Source organism: Mesoplodon mirus, assembly GCF_964341445.2.
Source record: "Mesoplodon mirus genome assembly, chromosome: 15".
NCBI lineage: Eukaryota > Metazoa > Chordata > Mammalia > Artiodactyla > Ziphiidae > Mesoplodon > Mesoplodon mirus.
The window spans coordinates 12,422,572-12,445,660 of NC_138991.1; the positions used below are offsets into that span (position 1 = coordinate 12,422,572).

General features: G+C 43.1%; 1 protein-coding gene across 1 annotated transcript in view; it reads right to left on the reverse strand.

Moving 5' to 3' along the window:
- The window catches only part of ARFGEF2 (ARF guanine nucleotide exchange factor 2), a 100,876-nt gene that overhangs the window by 39,506 nt on the left and 38,281 nt on the right, over positions 1 to 23,089 (reverse strand). The window contains exons 8-22 of the mRNA XM_082600589.1: positions 22,925 to 23,076; positions 19,113 to 19,243; positions 17,681 to 17,915; positions 16,943 to 17,042; positions 16,083 to 16,222; positions 14,699 to 14,807; positions 13,810 to 13,993; positions 11,939 to 12,050; positions 11,186 to 11,391; positions 8,517 to 8,601; positions 8,242 to 8,413; positions 7,116 to 7,267; positions 5,907 to 6,035; positions 4,717 to 4,875; positions 1,091 to 1,238 (exon numbers count right to left, since the gene is read on the reverse strand). Coding sequence (XP_082456715.1) covers positions 1,091 to 1,238; positions 4,717 to 4,875; positions 5,907 to 6,035; positions 7,116 to 7,267; positions 8,242 to 8,413; positions 8,517 to 8,601; positions 11,186 to 11,391; positions 11,939 to 12,050; positions 13,810 to 13,993; positions 14,699 to 14,807; positions 16,083 to 16,222; positions 16,943 to 17,042; positions 17,681 to 17,915; positions 19,113 to 19,243; positions 22,925 to 23,076 — 2,214 coding nt within the window. The remainder of the gene's footprint in view (positions 1 to 1,090; positions 1,239 to 4,716; positions 4,876 to 5,906; positions 6,036 to 7,115; positions 7,268 to 8,241; positions 8,414 to 8,516; positions 8,602 to 11,185; positions 11,392 to 11,938; positions 12,051 to 13,809; positions 13,994 to 14,698; positions 14,808 to 16,082; positions 16,223 to 16,942; positions 17,043 to 17,680; positions 17,916 to 19,112; positions 19,244 to 22,924; positions 23,077 to 23,089) is intronic.

The window sequence follows — 23,089 nt, forward strand, 5'->3', positions numbered from 1 at the left end:
AGAACAAAGTATCCTGTGATATCCAATATGCACAGACAAGAAACATAAGTGAGAATGGTTTGCAGGCAAAACAAACAAAAAACCCCCCAATGATGACAGAATAAAATTAAACTCAGGTTTTGGCATTTGGCATTCAGAATACATTCTTATTAGAGGCTCCCTGGCTTGTACCATTCATCTCCCTTTCTTAAGCGTCTTTTACATTTTTATAGTATTAAATGTCTCTTTTTAGGAAAACAAATTCAAATTGATCAATACTAACTCAGCGCTCCTAGAACATGTAATGGTTTCCACACGCAGAAGGTCTGGAAAGCTCTCTAGGATTTCACTCCAGTCACCCTCATATACACCCCAAGAAGCAGATGCTATTACCCCTCCCCCAATTTCAGAGTCTGTGCTTTTATACTGTACTACTGTGTGTGGGACCTAGGAAGCCTGCTCTCCGCATCAAATGGCCTGGGTTTGAAACTTACCTCTGCCACTTCCTCATAATGTCACCTTGTTCAAGTCACTTCACCCTCTGTACCTCACTTTCCTCATTTACAAAACGGGGATGATAACAGCCCCAATTTCACTGAGTTGTTACAAGGTTTAAATGAATTAAAATATATAAACTGAGTGCCTAGAATGTGGCCTGGCACGTTTGTTTACCCTTTTTACTATTATTATTGTTATATATTACGGACAAGAGAGTCTCTCAGTTCACTGTATCACCAGAAATAATTCTACTTTGATAAGAACATCAGTTAACAAAAGATGAACATGGAAGAGAGGTTGAATCTACCTTTGAAAATCTAGAGATAACACACACCCACTCCTCGAATACCAGATGGCTTTCCCTCCAACATATTTATATGTATAGAAAGAAAAGTAATGCACCCTGCTGATGTTGATAAAATAGGCATTTACTCGACAGTTTAATCACAATTTAGAGAGCTGAGGCAGCACTTCCGCTTCCATCAACAAACATACTGTCAGCTGGCACGTAAGGAAGAGACAATCTACGGGACAGTCCTGATGAGACAAGAAGGGTTTTGTGCCGGTTAACTGGTGAGTCCATGACGGCTGGCTGGGGGGCCTGGTATCTTACCGAGGCCAAGGCCCATGAACTCTTCTCCCGACAACGTGTGGCCCTTCAGGCTCCCTTCTCTTTCACGCCCGGACCCAGACAGGTAGCGTGTCTTGACACCGGTTCCTATCAGCTGAGCGAGCTCCAGCTGGCTGATGCATTTCAAGATCTGATGAAAAGAAGGTGTGAAGAGATGAGTTCCCATTTCATTGGCTGAAAAGGGCACTATCATCTTAAATTAGCCACTAGAGAGTTCTCTGAAACAAGCAGCTTTTCAGGTGAGAATAAAATCTGAGGGTCTCAGACTGGCTTCCCTAGTTCCAGCTAGGCAACCCTCTGAGTGTGGGTCTGGAAGACAAACTTCATTATTTTTTTTCTTTTTTTAACTATTAAAAAGGGAAAGAGAAAACGAGCAAAAGAAAAACTGGTACAGTAGAGTTATGCTACACAGATGTTTAGTTATGCAAATTTAATAAGTGCTCAATAAAAAAAGAAAAAGCATTTGATTGGAGCAGGGGATTCCATGCCACTCAGTAAGTGAACCATCTAGTCTGACTCAGCCACCCCCCCATCTCCCTTCCACTCGACCCCTCAGACATAAAACACACTAACCTCCCCAGCCTCCCTGCTGCTCCTTTACCTCGACACGTCTAGTCCTACCCCAGAGTCTTTGCACTCTCTGTTCCTTATGCCTGAATGTGTTCCTTACGCTCCTCCCCATGGCTCACCCCTTAGATTCCCAGCTCAGACATGTGTTCCTCAGACAGACCTCCCTTGACCGCCCTGAGATCACACACCCTCCCCTGGCCACGCATATTTCTTTTCCTTAGCACTTACTACTTTTTGGCATTATGCCAGATATTTGTTTGTTCTCTGTCTTAAGAGCCAGCAGGGCATTAACTCTGTCTTGTTCACTGCTGAATCCCCAGCACTTAAAATAGTTGGTGATTATTATCTGGTTAATCAAATAGATGAGAATGTGCCCTGGAATGGCGTGCAGTAGGAGAAAAGACTATCACCCAGCCCTACGGGGTGGTGCAGGTGCTTGACAACGCGTCCCTGCGCACGGGCCGTCTCTCACCTGGAGCTTACCCGAAGAAACAGAGATTGGTTTCAACTTCTACTGGAGCAAAAACTGGCTGCTTAAAACTTACTGAGGGACGACGGCATGTAGACCTCTAGGTAAACCCTTCCTAAGGAATTTCCATGGGGACTTCTGACTAAAGCTGAGTTTTGCTTTTCATGGTGACCTACAGTCTAATCCCAGAGTATGGGACTCCACTATACCACTGAGCACTGCTGAGTATTTTCACTTATAAACTGCCTTCCCCTTGACTGAGAAAGGTACTTAATTCGGCCAGAGAGAGCCAACCCCTGACTGTTCCACACAGCATAATACTGTTAAATTATTACTAGTAAACTACTAGTGTCCTCCCTTTTCCAGAAGCTGGAATCTCAAGTAGGTCAATAACACTTGTGGCCGAGGACTTACTGATTCCAACCTGATTTCTCAAGGTTTCTGTGTATCAAATAGGTGGCTGATTCATTTTTAACATTTCCAGATGCTGCTATATACTTGGCAACTGGCAGGAACCCCACCTTCACCATATCTCTCAGGTTAAAGAAAAAAGAAAGTTCTAGGAGAGAAAGCAGCTATTTATTGATTCACTAGGTATCACGACTCAGAAAACAGGAAATTATTTCTTAAATAAGCACACAACTCAAAACTACACCACTGCCCCGCCCCCCCCCCCCATCTTTTCTAATATGGAATACTCCAGAGTGGTGACCGAGAAAGGAAACATTCGGTGAAAAGGGACTGAGGTATGTGCCATGATGATGATGATCATGATGACCATGACAGCTAATACCTACTGAGTTCTTACTACTTGCCAAATGCAGTTGTAAGCCCTTTTCCACATGTTAACCCCCTTTTTTCTCAGAACAACCCTATGAAGGCTGTAGAGAGGAGGAAGATGAGGCTCGAAGACTAAGCAACTTGCCATGTCATACAGGCAGGAAAAGGATGATACCCAGACTGGATGCCAGCCGTCTGGCGCTAGGCCTTCCCCCTGAACCACATGATCCCCATGGCAGGAGGAGGCTGATAACAATTTTCTTTCTAGGTCATCACAGTCCCCACCACTCTCCATGCCCTCACCTCTACCCTTTCACAGTTTTCTCTCTAAAACAAAAAGTAATACATACAGACAGTAGAGAAATTAGAAAACTTTAGGAAAAAAAGAAAATAAATCGCCTCTATAATGCTATCACACAGATAGGATGTTAACATTCCTGTTTATCTTTTCAAATCCATTTTCTGTGCACATCTGGCACAAGGGACGAAGCCTCACAATGTTTATAACGATTTTTCAATTTAATATACTGTGATCACCTTCCCACAGTATTAGACAGTGTTTAATAGCATCTTTACCTTTTTCTCTGAAGTCTTTTAATCCACAGGCCCGCCCCCGCCTCACCCCCAACCATCTACTATTTTCCATGCAATGTATTTGTTGAAGAACCTGGTCACTGGCTCTGAGGCTCTGTCGTATTCTAGAGTTTGCACGCTGCATTCTCATGATACCATGTATTGTGCTCCTCCGTCCCCTACATTTCCTTTAAACTGACAGTGGAGGCTTGAATTGACTCAGGTTGGAGTTTTAGGCAAAAACATTTCTTAGGAGGTATTGTGTGCTTCCATCAGGGAGCGTGTCACGTCCAGCTGTCTCTCCCTTCAGCAACGTTATTTTATTTTGTTTCGTTTGGTTTTATTTATATTTTTTTTAAGATTTTTTTTTGATGTGGATCATTTTTAAAGTCTTTATCGAATTTGTTACAATATTGCTTCTGATTTATGTTCTGGGTTTTTGGCCACAAGGCATGTGGGATCTTAGCTCCCTGACCAGGGATCGAACCTGCACCCCCTGCATTGGAAGGCGTAGTCTTAACCACTGCGCTGCCGGGGAAGTCCCTCAGCAACATCATTTTAAATGGCCACACAGCATTCTAAGAAGTGGTGCAGCACACTTTTTTAAAAAAAGAGCAATCTCTCATTGTTGGAACATCTAGGCTGTTTCTAACTTAATTTTTCCCTTGAACAACTAAAATTTCCATGAACAACCTTTCAAACACCTGTTTGTGCACATGGATAATTATATCCGTACGTAAAACTCTTAGAATATGGTTTAGTTAAATAAAAACGTGAAACCACTGGCAATTTCCCTAATGGCTCATTGTAGATGCTGACCATCTCTTTTCTGATACACTCAGGAGAAATTGGGCTCCTTGGCTTTGTCTTAAATCTACTCCCTGGTGGTAAGAGCTCTCAGGAGGTACATAAGGACTTGGGAAAAGTGGGAAGGAAGCTGCCACAACAGAAGTGCTCTCCGTGTGGACACTGGCCACCGGGGACAGGAGCACCTTGTGAGGTGGCGCATCTGAGGCATTTCACCCACCACGCCCCAGGGAGTCTGACTTTTCTGATACATGATGCATTTGAGGAATGAGACAAAACCCAGTTAAAGTTAGGCTTGACTTCAAGAAAAATGGAATCGACCAAAGACAGACTGGTTCTGAATCAAAGGAAAGCTGGGACTCATCCTCTCTAAGAAATGGCAACCCCAGGCTTTCAAAGAAACACACACCTCGTGCCAGGAATTCCCGAGGTAGTTGCCGTCCGTGTGAGCCACCGTGATGAGCGTCTTTATGGTGTCGATGTTCTTCTGCTTCATCTCTGTGATGCTGGAGCTGGCCGTCAGCAGGGAGAAGCGCGCGAGAGCCTGAACGTAGGCATCTCGTTCCAGCTGTAAGGGAAGCCGAGAGGGAACGCTGAGATCCGGCCCTGAGCAAGACCGTTTTCACACTGAAGGGACCGAGCACTGGATCCTCTGCCGCCTTCTGTACGCACGTCGACAGGCTTTACGTACGTTAACACACCAGCTACTCCACGCTGCTATCCTCCCGCTACCCGAACAGCCCATCTCGTGTTTGAGAACTAGTCTCTCCTTTGCAGCCGACCTCAAACTGATGTTCACGTTCCATTCCCTTCGGAGGGAGTAGGGGAGGAATCTGATGAATGCTAAGACTGTCACATAAATGCTAATGTCTACAACAATCCTGCAAGGTAGGTCTATTTTCTTAAGTTTACAAATGAGGAAGTAAGGGTGTCTTAGGGAGAAGTTAGCTAGACCAATGCTAGAGAAGCAGCAGAGCTGAGGTTTGAAACCCAGACTGTCTGATGTCAAAGCCCGGGGTCTTGGTACAAAAGAAAATGTCTAACTGTAAGATAAATGGGAACAGAAGACTGAGTTTTTCAACATAAATGGGTGCCAATTCTTAGTGATTTAGAAAATGATACATAGGACTGACAACTTCCTGATTTCCTAACATTTTGAGAACTGCATTTTGCTTATTTGAGTTTTTCAAGATTCAAAAGATTTACAGACATATTCATTTTGCATTGAACTATTTATTTCCCCCAGAGAAGACCTGGAGATAAGGGAAATTAAAACAATAAACTGCTTTTAAAAGGAAAAACAATATTTTAAGCACCAGGGCAGGCAGTTAGCCAGATAGATAGGAAGGCTGTTTTGTCAAATCCAATTAAGTAGCTTGGACCCCACCTATCTTCAAAGAAGGTTTTAATCCAAACCTCCAGCTTTTCCCCTAATGAGGCTGTTGCCAGCACAAATCTGTGGGCTTCCTCTCGGTGGGCATGAGTATGGAGTTTGCTGAGATGTTTTTGGCTAATTGGAAATGTCTGATAATTTCTAAATTTTTCCAAATCTGAAAGAAAATGGCCCACCAGTATCTCTGGAGCTGTGCTTATACCCACCTGCATTCCAAAGATGCAGGCAATCCGGATTGCACATCGGATGCCTTCCAAACACAGGGAGGCCACTTCAGTGTCGTCACAGTTCTGCAGTCCGATGCTGTAGGCTGCCAACAGTGGCGTCCACACCAGCTACCAAGGAAGGAAGGTTTCAATAACGTCTAGAATCTCAGTGTGGAAGAGCACTTAGAGGCCACACTATTAGTTATGAGCACAGCCTGGATGCCAAGTTCACTGCTACTTTGATTCATTCACAAAGTAAAATAATTCCTCCTAAACTGTGGTCAAAGCTGTCACTACAGATATGCCATTTACTAAACGTACAGTTCTAAAGGAAGGATGGCAAACACGCGGCTAGTGTGCCACCAGCATATCTATCTGTGCTCATGGCAGACATCACTGATCAGAGATCCCACTCCCTGCTGAGTCTAATCAGGGCTCGAGAATCCTTTACACAGTGCAGCAGGCATCCATCACTAATCAGAGGCCGGCATGCAAGGTGAAATCTATAAGCAACTTGTGTTCTATAAACTTCGTTTATTGAAAGGTTCCTAATTCAAATTATTTAGACTTTACTCTTCCTCCAAGTTTCTTGTGAATTCCCTGAAAATAAAAGCTCACAAAAATCTAGAGTTGATCAACAGGATATTAACAGTTACTATAAAAACATCTTAGAGAAAAACATGAGTGCTATGTATTTAGAAAGTGTACCTTTTCTAGACATTTAAAAAAGAGATCTTAGGATATTGTCTTTTACTTCTACATAATTTCATCTGATAAACTAACCCTGAGGCCACTGAGATGAGATGTCACAATAAAACTGTCTCTTATGCCTGAATAATTATTAATTCATTCAATCCCCCCGGCAGCCCTGTAGCACTCTGTATTTGTCTCCATTTCACAGACGATGAACAGAGAGAGGCTGAATAACCTCACCATGGTCACAGAGCGACGAAGTGGCAAAAGCAGGGTTTAAACCAGATGTTCTGATGGTAAAGCCCATGCTGACGTATCCCTAGCATCATCACAGGGCTTCACATCATCACAGGGCTTCTAAGAAGGACTTGCTTTAGTTGCTGTCCAGAAAGACACACCCAGGCTTGGCCTTTTCCTCTCCTCAATCTCTTCACCATTATAAACTCGCTGGTGAGCTTCTGGCTGGTCAGCTCTAGAATCAGGCTTAGCTGTGTCCTAACTTCTCAGGATACTCACTTTGAACATTGGCCGGACATGGTCCAGGTGAGTGGCACTCGTAAATGGGGCTTTGGCATGGCTCACAGCCTCCATCAGGGCTTTGGCTGTTTTAGCCATTTGCTCCATCTCCAAATTGTATAGTAGCCGTCGCTGCTTTTCACTAGCGACACCTACAAAGAAATAAGAGAATAATAGCAGCTAACATTCACTAAGCGCTTGCCATGTGCCAGGCTCTGTTTCAAAAGATTTACAACAATTAACTCACAAACGCTCATGAGGACCACTACATGAGTCTGTTGCAAGTATTATCGCCATTTTACGGATGGGAAATGAGGCACAAAGACATTAAGTGACTTGCCCAGGGTCACACAACTAAGCAGTAGAGCTGGGACCTGAATCCAGGCAGCGTAGCTCTAGAGCCCATGCTCTAAACCAGCGGTCCCCAAACCTTTTTGGCACCAGGGACGGGTTTCGTGGAAGACAATTCTTCGACGGACCTGGGGGGAGGGGATGATTTCGGGATGACTCAAGCGCATTACATTTATTGTGCACTTTATTATTATTATATTGTAATATATAATGAAATAATCATACAAGTCACCATAATGCTGACAGGAGGCGGAGCTCAGGCGGTAACGCGAGCAATGAGAAGCAGCTGTGAATGCAGATGGAACTTCACTCGCTCGCCCGCCGCTCACCTCCTGCTGTGCGGCCCGGTTCCTAACAGGCTGCGGACTGCTACCAGTCTGTGGCCCGGGGGTTGGGGACCCCTGCTCTAAACCATACACACTGCTGCCTCTCAAATAAAGAAACTGATAGCTTCACAGGGGTGTTAACTCAGAGAATTCTAATCAAGGTTGCCACAATCACCGCTGGTATTATAGCAGAGTCTTAAGGAACATTTTTGGGGAATAATTTAGCTCTCAGATTATTTTAAATTCCATCTTGTAACTAATTACAAATCTAGCAAGAAGATTAAGTGATATTACGAAAGCGCCAACATAATCATAATAACTAATTTAATCACATTTCTTATTTAGGTAGCTAGATATGCAAGTTAAATCTATCACCAGGGAACTTAATCATGCATTCCGATACACTCGAAAATTGGAATTAATAGAAATAATTTGCCATTAGACCTTACTCTGCTTAGTAGATTTGGTTGCAATCGTGTGTTCTTTTGTTTCTTTCATCGCAATTTTCTTGCCTTCTATCTCTTCATAGATGCTTGAGAGATATTCTTCAGGCAGATCTTTACTATCATTGATACCCCGATTCATTTTAATATACTGCTCTTTTGTCATTTTATTTTTTACCTGAAATTTAAAAAAATTAAGAACCCATTTAGAAGATAGCCAATGGCCCAAATAAAGCTCCTTATTTAGCCACTATAGTATATGTATCATTAAAATATTTTACCTGAGGGCTGTGCAAGTCTGTAGTTAGCATAATAATTGAATATGCTAGGACATATGCAGTGTCAGCACTAGCAAATAGAGTCTGCCTGAAAAAAAAAAAAAAGATTCCAGATGTGAGAACACACACGGAGCCGAGGCTGGAAGGGTGCAGTGCTCAAGGAGGTGTGCTTCTCTCAGAGCAGGCCAACTGCTCTTCAGGATGCTTTCATCATCACTGAATGATAACTAATGATCCAGAGTGTAGAAGAAGCTAGTTAAGAATACGTGTCAGATTTAGACTTCTTTGAATAAAGCAGTTTCAAGTCGATTTTTTTTTTTTTTTTGCGGTACGCGGGCCTCTCACTGCTGTGGCCTCTCCCGTTGCGAAGCACAGGCTCCGGACGCGCAGGCTCCGCGGCCATGGCTCACGGGCCCAGCCGCTCCGCGGCATGTGGGATCCTCCCGGACCGGGGCACGAACCCGTGTCCCCTGCATCGGCAGGCGGACTCTCAACCACTGCGCCACCAGGGAAGCCCTCAAGTCGATTTTTAAAAAAGATCCTTAAGGAGCCTCCCGGGCCAGGGACGAGGGTGAGGCAAGCGAGGCAGCCCCTACCCCCAGGTGCCGACCCTACAGCACGTGACGCTGAACGAGGCCCTTTACAGTCTGCACCTTTAGTGCTTCGCTTGCCCCACCGTGGTCCTGTTCCTGAGAGTAGCCACTGTGTGCCAGGCACCGGGTGGAGAGGTGACTAAAACTCCTGTCCAGTTATTAGCCATTTACAGTTTACATTATAAGGGCTTCCCGGGTGGCGCAGTGGTTGAGAGTCCGCCTGCCGATGCAGGGGACACGGGTTCGTGCCCCGGTCCGGGAGGATCCCACATGCCGCGGAGCGGCTGGGCCCGTGAGCCATGGCCGCTGAGCCTGCGCGTCCGGAGCCTGTGCTCCGCAGCGGGAGAGGCCGCAACAGTGAGAGGCCCGTGTACGGAAAAAAAAAAAAAAAAAAAAAGTTTACATTATGCACTATAATATTTGACAGCAGAAATACAAAGAAAAATATTTATGTTGCTTTAATAAACAATATGCTGGTGAAGTCTGACTTTTTTCACCTTAGGCAAGAGAAGAAAGACAAATACTTGGGGATGCACAGCCTTGTAATATGTGAGGCTAAAGAAAAACTTGTCTATCCAAACTACCCCCAACAGGAGAAGGAGAAGTTCTGAAGAACACTGTAAAAGGTCTACATTCTAACGTGACATTTAATTGGGTCACATATTTACCGACTAGGGGACACAGACCAAGGTCTCTAGGTCCACATAAGAGATATGTTTAAAGTAAATAACATCTAATTGTGTCTTCACAGAAAATTCTAATACCTATTTGGTTAAAACGACCAGAGGCTGCCTTTGTTGACCAGGTCATCTCATGGAGACAGCCTGGAGGATTGGGACCAATTAATATGAAAACCAAGCTGACTTAAGAGGCAAAACTGTTCTCAAAATGTTTCCACTGAAAATTTTCCACTTCATGTTCACAGTGTATTCAGACATTCTTAACTTCATGTTCAGAGGAAAGAGCATGAGCTTTTTTGAGTCAGACAAATTCATATTCAATCTCTGCTACTTTCTAGCTGATTAATATTTGGACAGGTTGCTCACTATCTCAGAGCCTGTTTCCTCACCTATAGAACAGGGATACTACCTCCCAGGCTTACCGTTAATTAAGATGAAATGCATGTAAAACTCACGGCATGGCTGGCACACAGGAGATGTTTAATAAAGGTTAGCTCTCCTTTCAATTTCCATTTCCCATGCAAAAATGAACTACCTATCAAAAAAGGCCCCAAGGGACATCCCTGGTGGTGCAGTGGTTAAGAATCTGCCTGCCAATGCAGGGGGCACAGGTTCAAGCCCTGGTCTGCGAAAGATCCCACATGCCACGGAGCAAATAAGCCTGTGCACCACAACTACTGAGCCTGTGCTCTAGAGCCTGTGAGCCACAACTAGTGAGCCCACGTGCCACAACTAATGAAGCCCACGCACCTAGAGTCCGTGCTCCACAACAGAAGCCTCCGCAATGAGAAGCCCGCGCACCGCAACAAAGAGTAGCCCCTGCTCGCTGCAACTAGAGAAAGCCTGCGCGCAGCAACGAAGACCCAATGCAGCCAAATATAAGTAAAATAATAATTTAAAAAATTGAACTGTAGGGAAAATAAACTATTTAAAAAAATTTTTTTTAATTAAAAAAAAAAGTTAAGAAAAAAGGCCCCAAGATGAAATCATGTACTTAGGTGGGGTTTTATTAGTTACGGAGCCATTTCAGTAACCTGCTCATCAGTATGTAATCAAAGAAAAACTAAAATTCTTCAGATCTACCCCATATATCAAGTCAGGGAGCTGTTCTTGATTAGGGAAGAGATGCCTGAGTGCCTCTTCTCAACCCACAGAACTGCTCTTTTGTCATAATTAAGAGCGTGGGCTCTAGCTGTGTAGTCTTGGGCAAGTTACTTAGCCTCTCTGGTCCTCAATCTCCTGTAGAGGGGACATGAACGGTCAAGGTGAGGTCTTAACATGAGACACAGTGAACAGAAACTTTAATAGCTTGGCACAGGTTAAACCCCAACCACGCTAAGACTGGTGCCCTGAGGAAGGCAAAAAGAGGGCGCAGAAGGGACTTAAACACGGTGCTCACCCCTGGTTGCACTCTATGTATCTTGCAGCAAACTTCTCCATTAACCGATCAATCTTCTGAGCTTCCCCAGGTAGGCGGAAACCTTCTAGAAACGTCCGCAGGGCTGAGACAAACTCCTTTTCACAGAAGTCAAGTTGGTCCACATAGGCATACATCACCTCCTTGTTGAACTTCATGCTTTCTCCCAGAAAATCACCTACTTGGGTCTGAAACATACACACTCACTCATACCTACAAATTGTCAAATATGAACACCCAGTGAAAGACACCTCAGTCAAAGGCGGGGGGGGGGGGGGCCCGAATGCCCCGGCTCTGAACACCCAGAATGGGCTGAACTGCTAGAAAAGTTAGGCAACTCCCTGAGTCTGCCCACCCACCCAACCATTCCAGGTTCAGACTGTCCCGCCACGAAGGAAGAGGGGAGGCACAGGAGACTGAAAAGTGGAGGAATGATGGGGCACACTCAGGAGGGAGGTGAGCTGCCAACGAGCACCCAGAACAATTTCTAGCAGCCAAGTGACACTTTTAGCTCTGACACTGTCCCACCAAATACACAACCACCTGTCAGGAGGCTGGTTTATTCTCTTTAAAGAACTTTTTGCAACACTGGCCAAAGGGATAAATAGGACTGCTGTAAGCGGGGGTGTGGACTCTAGCACTGCACTCAGGGTCGGCCAGTCTCTAGGTTAAAGCCGTAAGGTCTCAGAGTCACCTGAAAGAACCCACATGCACGTACCCAGCCCCCAGTCTTACAGAATCGAGCCGCTCCTCCTGGTGCAGGAATTGGGCAATGTCTTCAACTGACGTTCCCAGCATGCCCTGCTCCTGGAGATACTGGATCCCTCTCTTGGGTTTCTTGTTGAACCTTTTTCAAGAGATGGGACACAGGTTGCTTATTTCAAACTCTGGAGGATAGAAAAAAGCTAGCATTTGAGGCAAATTACAGTAACAGCATGAACTGTGTGTCCTGGTAGTTTTTCTCAATTCCACTTTTTAATTTTTGACCTAGCTTTAACAGAATCTGCTGGTTGTCACCCAATATCCATTCTCCTCTTCTCCAACACTAATAAAGCCTAGATGTTTAGCTGGGCACACAACTATCTGGGATAAGAACTACATTCCCCTGCCCCCCTTAGACAAAGTACGGTCATGTGATAAAGTTCTGGCCAGTGAGAGATGAGCAGAAGTGGTGTGGATACTTCTAGGAAGGATCCTTAAACAAAGCTGACTTGGCAGGGAGGTGTACATTTTTTGCTCTTTCCCCTTCTTCCCCAGAATATATGTGTGATGTCTGGAGCTCCAGCAGTCCTCTTAAACCATGAGGCAACACTGAAGATGAAAACTGTATTCAAGATGATGAAGCAGAAAGATAAAAGGAGCCTGGGTCTCTGACATCCCTAAGAGTCACTGCAACTGTCCTAGCCTGTCCCCTTTGGGATTTCCTTTAATGGTGCTTAAGCACTGTTATTTCTGGATTTTCTGTTAAAGGCAGGCAAACTTAACTGACGTATAAATTCAACTTGTTATTTACCAGGCCATGCATTGGGGAATGATCTTCATGTATAAGCACAAACTGTGGAAAGGACTGTGAGGACAGGCTATGACTATGGTGCAGGGACAGAGACTACCTCGGAACTGTTCAGAGAGTGTGGTTACAGGGGGCCTCTTTCAGGAAGAGATGCTTTGCCAAGCCCGAAGAATGAAAAAGATCCAAGAATATTCTAAGCAGAAGGTGCAATAGTGCAAAAAGCTTGAGGTGTTCAAGGGACTGAAACGCCCCTTGTGACCCAGGAGTACTGAAAGGGGATGAGGTCAGTGAGGGAGGCTGGAGGCTGGATCGGGCTGTGGGGAGGAAATGGGAAACCTGCAATGACTGTAGGCAGGGAGTGACAAGACCTGATTTAAGTTTTTAAAAGATTCCTTTAACTGCTGTGGGAGAACAGACTGGGAGGGATGCAGGGATGGTGAGAGTGGAAATGAGGAGATCAACATTTTAATTAATAAATGAGTATTATAACATCAACTTTTAAAATAAATTGAGTTTACAAAATTAATCATTCAAAAGTTGGACAGGATGTGAGATTGTGTGTGTATGTACTTTTGTGTATAAAAAAACTGAAAAGAAACATGATTTACCAGTGATTGTAATGATGATGATGTGGTTATATGGGAGACTGTCCTTATTTCTCAACTATGTACAGCTGAAATATTATGATGGCTACAAATTACTTTCAAATGGTTCAGGAAAAAAATACACAGATAACACTGATATGGCAAAAGTTAATTTTTCTGTATGTTGAAATTTTTCACAATACACAGTTAGAAAAAAGTGTTACTAAAGGTGATTTCCTCTAGGTAGTAATTGTATGAGTGATTTTAACATTCTTGCTTTATGCTTTTCTGTATTTTCTAAACTGGTTTGATTTTTTTAATTGGGGGGGGGGAAGACCAGGCATCAACCACACAAAGCTATTATATTTCTCTCTCACACACACTCACTCTCAGCCCAGCCTGATCAGGCCTGGGCACAAGTGCCAGCACTAGTCTCTGGAAACAGGCATTTCGTCTTGAGGAGTCAGTGCCAGGTTCCCAAGAGATTCAGCTAGAGCGACAGCCACACTCACAGGTCAATGCCGTGTTCAATCATCTCCTTTTGTTGCTTGATGACCTCAAACTGTTCTGGATCATCCTGGACGGCCGTCTGAGTCCCCGAGGACACCGTGGACTCCATGGATGTCACGCTGCTCCGTCTCGCCATGTCAAGGCTTTTCCCGTCCCCCATTTCCTGATCCGTGGGCCTCTCCTGACCTGCGATGACATAAAAGCAAAGGAAACCAAATAAACAGATGGGACAGAGACACGGCTGAGGTGAGGTTTGCCTCTGCAGTTCCTTTTCCTAGACCTGTAACAATAAAGTTTGTACTGTAAGGGTCATGAGCACCTTGATCTCACTCAGTTACTTAACAACTTACTTGTTTGTGGAACTCGATAAGCTAATACTAAAATTCACATGAAAGAACAAAAGTACAAAACCAGTCAAGACACTTAAGGAACAATGAACAGGAGGACCTGTCTTAGCAGGTATCAAAACTCACTGCTAAGAACTCTAGGCATTTGAAAGGCGTGATATTGGTGCAAGAACAGACAAATCAATAGAACAGAATATTCAGAAACAGACTTAATGCACACAGGAGAATTTGGTATATCATAAACCCAATCAGTGGTGCTTCAAATCAGTGAGGGAAGGAGAGACTACTAAAAAAATGTTGGAATAACTGGCTCCCCTTTTGGAAAAATGGAGTTTGAGCACAACTCACACTATTCCCCCCCAAATTCCAGATGGATGAAAAAACAGAACATTTAAAATACTTCACATAGTTTGCAAATGAAAGTGTTTTGCTAACTCTAAGACACCTATATCAGGATAGCTTCTCCCAACGAAGTAAGTAGCCTGTTGTGCGTGGTGGGGGTGAGGTCTGGATGGGGAGGTTGTTTGCAGCAGGGGTCTCTCACCGAGGCTGGCCTGGTGGTTGGGATTCACATACAGGTCTTTGCTCCACTCCACCATGCACTTGAGGATGGACACGAGGCACTCTAGGCCTTTCTTCCTCAGACTGAGCTCCTAAAGGACGAAAGTGACACAACACAGAGACTCAGCAGATAAATTAAGTGCCGACATCTAGAGGGCTCCGGGAATCCTGAGACGACACGAGATAAGCACTGACATTCAGTGCTATTAACCCAAGGAAAAGCTAACGGGTGACATAAATATTGGCGGCTCATTGCAAAAACCATGAACATCTTTAAAGGTGTTCATTACAAACTCCCCAGCAGCAAAAATATGGGACGTGTGCATTCCTGAAACAGAGTATTATCTGGACTTTTTAAAAGAAAGTCCTCATTCATTGCTTGTTTAAATTAGACAAAACACTTAAAAATACCATTTAAAAAAATAAAGAGGGTCTTAACTAGTGACCCTGAAAAAAGTGAAAAGAATCTTTTGCAGCAGATGAATGATTGTGGACATACCATTATCCCCTAAACACCCACAAAAGCATTCGATTTTAAGGCTTATTCTGCAAGTAAATAAAAATACTGTTTTTTTTTCTTTTAAGTAGCATTTCTTAAAAGTTGAACGCAAGTTGTAAATGTCTTTAAAAATGTTGCAGTTCCCTGGTGGCCTAGTGGTTAGGACTTCGGGCTTTCACTGCCAGGGCGCAGGTTTAATCCCTGGTCAGGGCAACATCCCACAAGACACGCAGCCCCCCCCCCCCCAAAAAAAGCATATATTTTAGACTCAAAACAGCATCTAAAATAGTATGGATCTCTCTCTGTGAATTTAATGACAACTATGGACCTTCATCTAGGAAAAATGCCCATACACCAAAATTCTATATATAATTCCAAGTGGCTCACAGACCTTCTGACCAGTTTCTTCAGAGACCTCAGGTTAAGAATCCTATTCTCTTTGTAGGCACTCTAATAATGAGGGAATCTAATAAGAAGCAATCTCCTTTGCCTTTACTGGAGTCTGGGATCCTGTTTTCACATGATCTATGGAAAGGTGACAGAGTGAACTTGCTTCCTACAGGTCTCAGCTCAAGTGTCACCTTCTCAGGGAGACTACCCTGATGCCCCACTAAAAATGGCACCACCCTCACCTCCAACATCCCTTCTCTATCGTCCCTGCTTTATTTTTCTCTGTGGCTTATTTCTTCATTGTCTGCTTTTAAGTGTTGGGACCACAGCAATTGTGCACATGGATGTGCGTGTTTGTGCTTTTTTCACTGCTGTATCCCCACACCAAGGACAGTGCCTGGCACATGGTGACTCTCGACAAATGTTTACTGAAATGAATGAACTTTAAATTATAAATGAGTGTTCTCAGTGTTTGTACCTGCAGAGGTGTCATTCCCAGCTCGTGTCCACTTCTTCCCTGAGCGATTTTGGATAAATCGTTTACGAGGCGCTCAAAAATGTTAGCAGCATTTAAATCACAGTCGTAGTTGACATAAATATCTACAACACACTGGGCATCTTGGAAAATAACACATGGATATTAGAAATTCTGACTGAACACAGACAGCAGTTACGTTATCTTATTAAATGAGATTCCTTGGTCAAAAACTTTTCGCAGTGAATTACTAAGTCAGGCTGGACACACCTCACTCTGGAAATGCATGTTGGAAGGACCAGGAGCGTGGAAGGCCCTCTTTCTAGGCCTGCTCTGGTACTAACTGAAATCTTAGGCAGCTGCTTCCACCTCTCTACAGCTCGTTTTCCTCATCAAAAAAAGGGAGAACAACTGCCCGATCCAATTCTTAAAGTTGTGTAACTTTTATGCAGTTACTCAGATAACAAATAGATGCTCGGTTTATAGCTACACAATTGTACGGTGTAAGGGAAGTACACATTTACCTTAGTATCCAATCAAGGGTTGTCAGCACCAAGACCCAGGACCCTGTGACTTACAAACCACGTTCAGCTTGTAGGTAGGGTGACAAGTGTCCTAGTTTTCCAGGATTACGGGGTTTCCCAGGACGTGGGACTTTCCATGCTAGAATCAGAAAGTCCTGGGCAAACCAGTCTGAGTTGGTCATTAGGCTAGCAGTAGCCTTTAAGGTAATGATTTCCTCAGCACTTCATTAAAACGCTAAAAGGAGGAGTTAAAGGTCTTAATCTGGACTTTGGAGAATGAAAGCATCAGAAGTGTTTCTGGGCAAGTCAAACAGATGAGCACCCTCAGGGTGAAAATACCTGCACAGATCCTTGTCAGGGTCTGAATGACCATCCACCTGTGCTCAAAAGAACTTGTTGATGTTTCTAAAATGTTCAGGAAAATCTCTTTGAAAAAGACCTATACGACGAGAAGAAGATAAAGGAGGACACCAATTAATAGTTTAAATTAGGGCTCAAAACCCCCAAAGCCTTTGAAGAACAGGCAGAGCCTATGGGTGAAGCAGTCCGGGCAGGAGAAGAGATGAGGCACACACACTGCTGACCGGCACCAGAACCCTGGGTGGGAAGAGCTAATAGGGTAGGACCACAGTGAAGGGAGAACACGGCCCCATCAGAGGGAGTAGCTGCTCCTGAGAAACCACCAAGAGCTGCTACGTGGAAAGGCAGGACCGGGGTTGTGGTTTTTTTGAGAGAAATCACAAATCTGGATGTTCACGGAGAATCTGATTTCTCAATTTGGAAACGAATTCAAGTTATCCCAAACAACTTATAGGAACATGTTTGGGGACTGAGCCCAACACACAGACCATATGAGTTAAACCTTTGGTTAAAATGAAATATACCTTTATATACAAGATTTGGGGGCAGTAACTTTTTATGAAAAGGTGTTCTCTTGCTCAAAATATTCTTCTTTGGGGCACTAGCAAGTAGACTGTGTAACTCTAGTTCCTGGTGACTATGCGGCCAGCAGTTAACGCATCATGCAAAAGTGTCATCAAACTTAAAAAAAAAAAAAAGTCAATTTGGAGTCCTTACCTCTATCTGCATCTTCAAGTGCATTTTAAAGTTTGAAAGAAGAGTAAGAAAAATGGCGAGAGAGAGCTCAAAGACATCAGGCACTGAGGAGACGCCGTTTTTGGACAATGCCACGCAGAGATACTGCTTGATTGCATTGATGAACATCTCGTGAGTCCTGAAGACCGGGCCAGCGTTCTGCAACACGGAGAGGAGGAGCTGCAGGGAAACCACCTTGGAGCGCAGCTCGTGGGATCTGGCGAAGGAAACGGAGAACAAGGACAGAGCTGAAAGGTGAAATTTTAGAAAGGATGTTTCTTGAGAAGGTCTCACTCCTCTACCAGTGGGGCAGGATTTTCTGAGAAGCCAGGGAGTTGAGAACTGGCAACAGCACCTAAATGTCAAGAGAATGAGGGCAGATGGCATGAGGTGGGTTCTCACAGAACCTGCAGGCCCTGGGAGAACGAGAGCTGCCAACTCCCCGTCATAAAGCACAGAGCCCAGCAGGAGCAAAGTAAGTGCACACAGACTCTGGAAAGCTGGTTCTGCAACTAATCTAATAGAACCAATTACTTCACGTCCATCACGTGAGACGAAAACGTCTGTCCCGCTCTACCTTTAGGGACAAGGAGAACAGTGCTCTTCATCCATCTGCCTCATGCTCCCCATCCCGGCCCACAAGGGATGGATGGTAAGAATGGGACACTTTCATGAGTCTTTTCCCTAACGGTCACCATATTCTTAACAGAAGAGTGAGGATTATTATTAGCGACTAATAATAATGATAATAATAGTAACTAAAAACTCTCATAAAGTACTAGGCCCTGTGCTTGGGATGTCATTCTATCATTTCATATCATTGATCCTGTGAGGTGATTTTCCGTATTCCCATTTTTCAGATGAGGTTTAGTAGCTCATACGGCCATGAAGTTGGACTCAAGTAAGCCAGGGCTGAACACAGCTCCCTGTGGCTCCAGAACTTCTGCTTTGACACTCCACAGCACTACCATCCTTGTGGTACATCCTTGACTTTAAAGGTTTGGCTTCTCTGAGTTGAATCTGGGGCTTAAATCTGTATGCACAAAGAAGAAGTTTCCAATCAGGGTAAGAAATTGAGGTTTGTATGCATCCTGATGGTGGACCCCCAGATCAGGAGATTGAATTAATTCATTAGTCAGTAAAAAGAAGATGAATGTTCAATATAATGATTATTTTTAGCATGTAAACCAAGGAAAGGAAAATTGGGCACGATAATCATGGTTGGTGGGAACACAGAGACAATTCATGATGAAAGGACTAGGGGACCTGCATGAGTCTGAAAAAGTTGTAAAACCATCCTGTAAATTCTTGAATTTACACCAACCAGGGGACAAGGCCCTGGGGTTTCTTGGAGCCCCCAAGATCCTCCTGGGTCATTTGGGTTATAGACGGCCAAGAACTGCTGTCCGCTCACTTTGGATCTGGGGGACCTTCGCCCAGGGGTTTCATGGACAGCTTGCACAGGGAGCGAAACACCAGGAAGGCGTCCTTCTGCAGAATGTGCGAGAACCTGGCGGCCACTGGATGTCCTTGTGCATCTGATTCCTAAGATTAGAACAAAGATGAGAAAAATCAAAGGGTCCAAACCAAAGGGTAACTCTTCAAAAATAAGAAATGTAATTATCTCATGAAAATTTAAATTATTGGGTGGGCCAAAAAGTGCCTTCGTTTTTTTAAGTAAAAATAAAAGACACATTTTTCATTTTCACCAAGAACTTTATTGAACAACGTATTCACCCTTTTGTTCCACTACCCTCTGCCATTTTTCAGACAACTTCATAATTCCATCTTCCCAAAACTTTTTATCTTTTTGAGCAAAGAACTGTTCCAGGTACCTTTTACAGTCTTCCAGGGAATTGAAATTTTTTCCATTAAGAGAATTTTGTAAAGACCGAAATAAATGGAAATCCAAAGGAGCAATGTCTAGTGAATACGGTGGATGAATCAGAACTTCCCAGCCAAGCTATAACAGTTTTTGCCTGGTCATCAAAGAAACATGCAGTCTTGGGTTATCCTGATGGAAGATTACGTTTTCTGTTGACTAATTCTGGATGTTTTTTCTTGACAGCCGCTTTCAGTTGGTCTAATCAGGAGCAGTACTTGTTGGAATTAATCATCTGGTTTTCTGGAAGGAGCTCATAATAGAGGACTCCCTTCCAATCCCACCATATACACAACATCACCTTCTTTGGATGAAGACCGGCCTTTGGTGTGGTTGGTGGTGGTTCATTTCATTTGCCCCACAATCTCTTCTGTTCCACATTACTGTACAGTATCCCCTTTTCATTGCCCATCACAATTTGTTTTAAAATAGGAATGGTTTCATTACGTTTCAGTAGAGAATCGCACGCAGAAATACGGTCAAAACATTTTTTTTCCCCTTAACTTATGTGGAACCCAAACATCAAACCGATGAACATAATCAAGCTGGTGCAAATGATTTTCAATGCTTGATTTGGGTATTTTGAGTATGTCAGCTATCTCTTGCGTGGTATAACGTTGATTGTTGTCAATTATTGTTTCGATTTGATCATTATCAACTTCAACTGGTCTACCCAACCTTGGAGCATCGTCCAGCAAGAAATCTCCAGCACAAAACTTTGCAAACCACTTTTGACACGTTTGATCAGTCACAGCACCTTCTCCATACACTGCACAAATCTTTTTATGCATTTCAGCTGCGTTTTTACCTTTCTTGAAATAATAAAGCATGAAAATGTTGCTTTTTTCTTCCATCTTCAATATTAAAATGGCTACACAAAAATTCACCAATTTTGATGTCTTTTTTTTTAAATGTCTGCTGATATGACAGCTGTCACGTACAATTTTAACAAACCTGTTTCAAATGAAGTTAAAGACGACTAAGTGCTACTAGAGCCATCTTATGGAAAAAACTGAACGAACCTTTTGGCCCACCCAGTATTTATTCAATGGGGAAGTGAGGGATGTGGAGGAGGAAACAATATGTCAAAACAGGAGCTTATGGGGGAGTCATTACAGCAATTCTAAAAATTGTTCCTTGTCCTTCAAAAAGTGGGTGTGGGTGGTTTAAAATGATAAACGAGCAAAGGTTAAACCATAAAAGAACCCAAAACAAATATAGGTAATTATTTATATTAGCTTGGGTAAAAAAGGTATTTCTAAGAATATTATTGCAGGATAAATGGGGGAAAAATGACAGGTCTTTGTTTTAAAATAAACTTCTTTAACTAAAAAAGTAAGCTACATTAAAAATTTTTTTAAATAAATGTTTGCAACATACGACAAGGATTAAATCCTCAACATACAAAAAGTTCTCATAATTCATTCAGGAAATATGGAAACCCTACTCCCAAATGAAAAACAGGCAGAAAGCATGAGTAAACAATTCACCAAGAAATGCAAATAACAGGTAAACCAAAATAACCTTACTACTAATTATTAAGGCAGGATCTTCCATCAGACCAGCAAAGATTTGAATGAATGCTACTGCTCAGTTTTAATGAGGGAATGGGAAAATGAGTGCTGAGAGCCTCCAAGTGGGCAGAAATTCGACCACTGCCCTCCTGGCCGCCTAATTTGATGTTGAGGAACAAAAGCCTTAAAGCTCCCAACTCTTGACCCAACAATACCACTTGTATGAATTTATCATAAATAATTAAGGATGGGCATAAGATCTATCTACAAGGATGTTCACTGTAGAACTGTCTCCTGTGATTAAACTGAAAATAACCCAAAAACCTAATAGGGAACTGTTACATTATGGTAATCCATGATAAAATCTCACATGGTCATTAAAAACATTAGTTAGACATATATGTACTACTGATGTAAAAAGATGTCCATAGAACAGTGTTGAGTGAACAAAGTTGCAGCCTAGTACATAACACACAAATACCTAGTGTGGATTTAAGTACATCCCTATATAAGTGCATTTTTTTTTATAAGTGCATTCTTAATGGGGATGATATAACCCCAAGGGGACTGCTATAGACTGGATGTCTGTGCCCTCCACTCCACCCCAAAATTCACATGTTGAAACCTAATCCTAATGTGACGGTGTTTGGAGGTGGGGCCTTCGAGAGGTGATTAGGTCATGAGGGTGGAGCTCTCATGGATGGGATTAATGTCCTTATTAAAGAGGCCCCAGAGAGCTCCCTCGCCCCTTCTGCCAGAAGGACAGAGTAAAAAGACAGTTATCTGTGAGCCAGGAAACAGACTCTCGCCAGACACTGAAACTGCTGGTACCTTGATCTTGGACTTCCCAGTTTCCAGAACTGTGAGAAACACATTTCTGTTGTTTACAAGTCACCCAGTAAATAGTATTCTGTTAGAGCAGCCTATACAGACTAAGACAGGGGCAAAAACTGGTTGGAGGCGGGGGCAATGGGTGTGGAAAAAAATCATTCTTTTTATATATAAAGCACAGATATACCTACAGTACATAAACAGGTATCTAGTTTACCAATAGCTTTAAAATTTCATGAAACAGGGTGATGAATGGGAAAAATACATAAAAAGGCTCCCGTGTGTGTGTGTGTGTGTGTGTGTGAGAGTGTGAGTGTGTGAGAGAGAGAGAGAGATCATTTAAAAGGTTGAGAAACATTGGTGAAAAGGTACAGCGAGAGAGTGGGTTCAGGTGGGATGTTAATATCATTTCTTCCTGTTTTGAATGTTTATATATACTGTTTTCAAGAGAACAACAAAGCTACCTAAAAAAATAATAATAATGTAGCAGACACACTTAGGGGGGCCCTGAAAGGATGTTCATAATACACCTCAAATTTAAAAAGCAGGTTACAAAACAGCATGTACATTGTGTTACTACATTTAAGCGGTAAAAAACATGGGAGGGAGAGAAAAATCTAGAGTATAAGTAGAATGTTAACAAATGTTATCTCTGGGTTAGAAGATTATGGATGACTTCTATTTCCTTATTTTCCTTCTCTGTATTATTTTTCTATAACGAATGTACACCATTTTAAGATAAAAGAAAAAGGGCAGGAAACATAAGTTTTTAAAAGTCTGAATAAATACGGTTTAACAACCCTATTATATACCACCAACATTAGCATGTTCCAAGAATGGAACCTATTAACACAAAGACTATCAGGCCAGGATGGTGTGACTAAAGAATTGAACAGGGCTTGTTGGTTTTCACTCGCTTCTTCCGATAAGAGATTTAATTCTGCATCTTCTAAAAAAGTAAAAACCAAAACAAGCCTGATAGGAAGATCACCAACGTACCAGATTATCTGCCGAAGACAAGGACTGCCTGTCGTCTGCTATCCCATTGGTCTGTGAGTTTTCGTCAGCTGCTGGGGGCGTGGCATGTTCCTGGCGCTCCAGTTCACCCAGGACCCTCTCAGGCTCTGTCAGACCATGCTTTTGTGCTGCTTCTTAAAATACAAT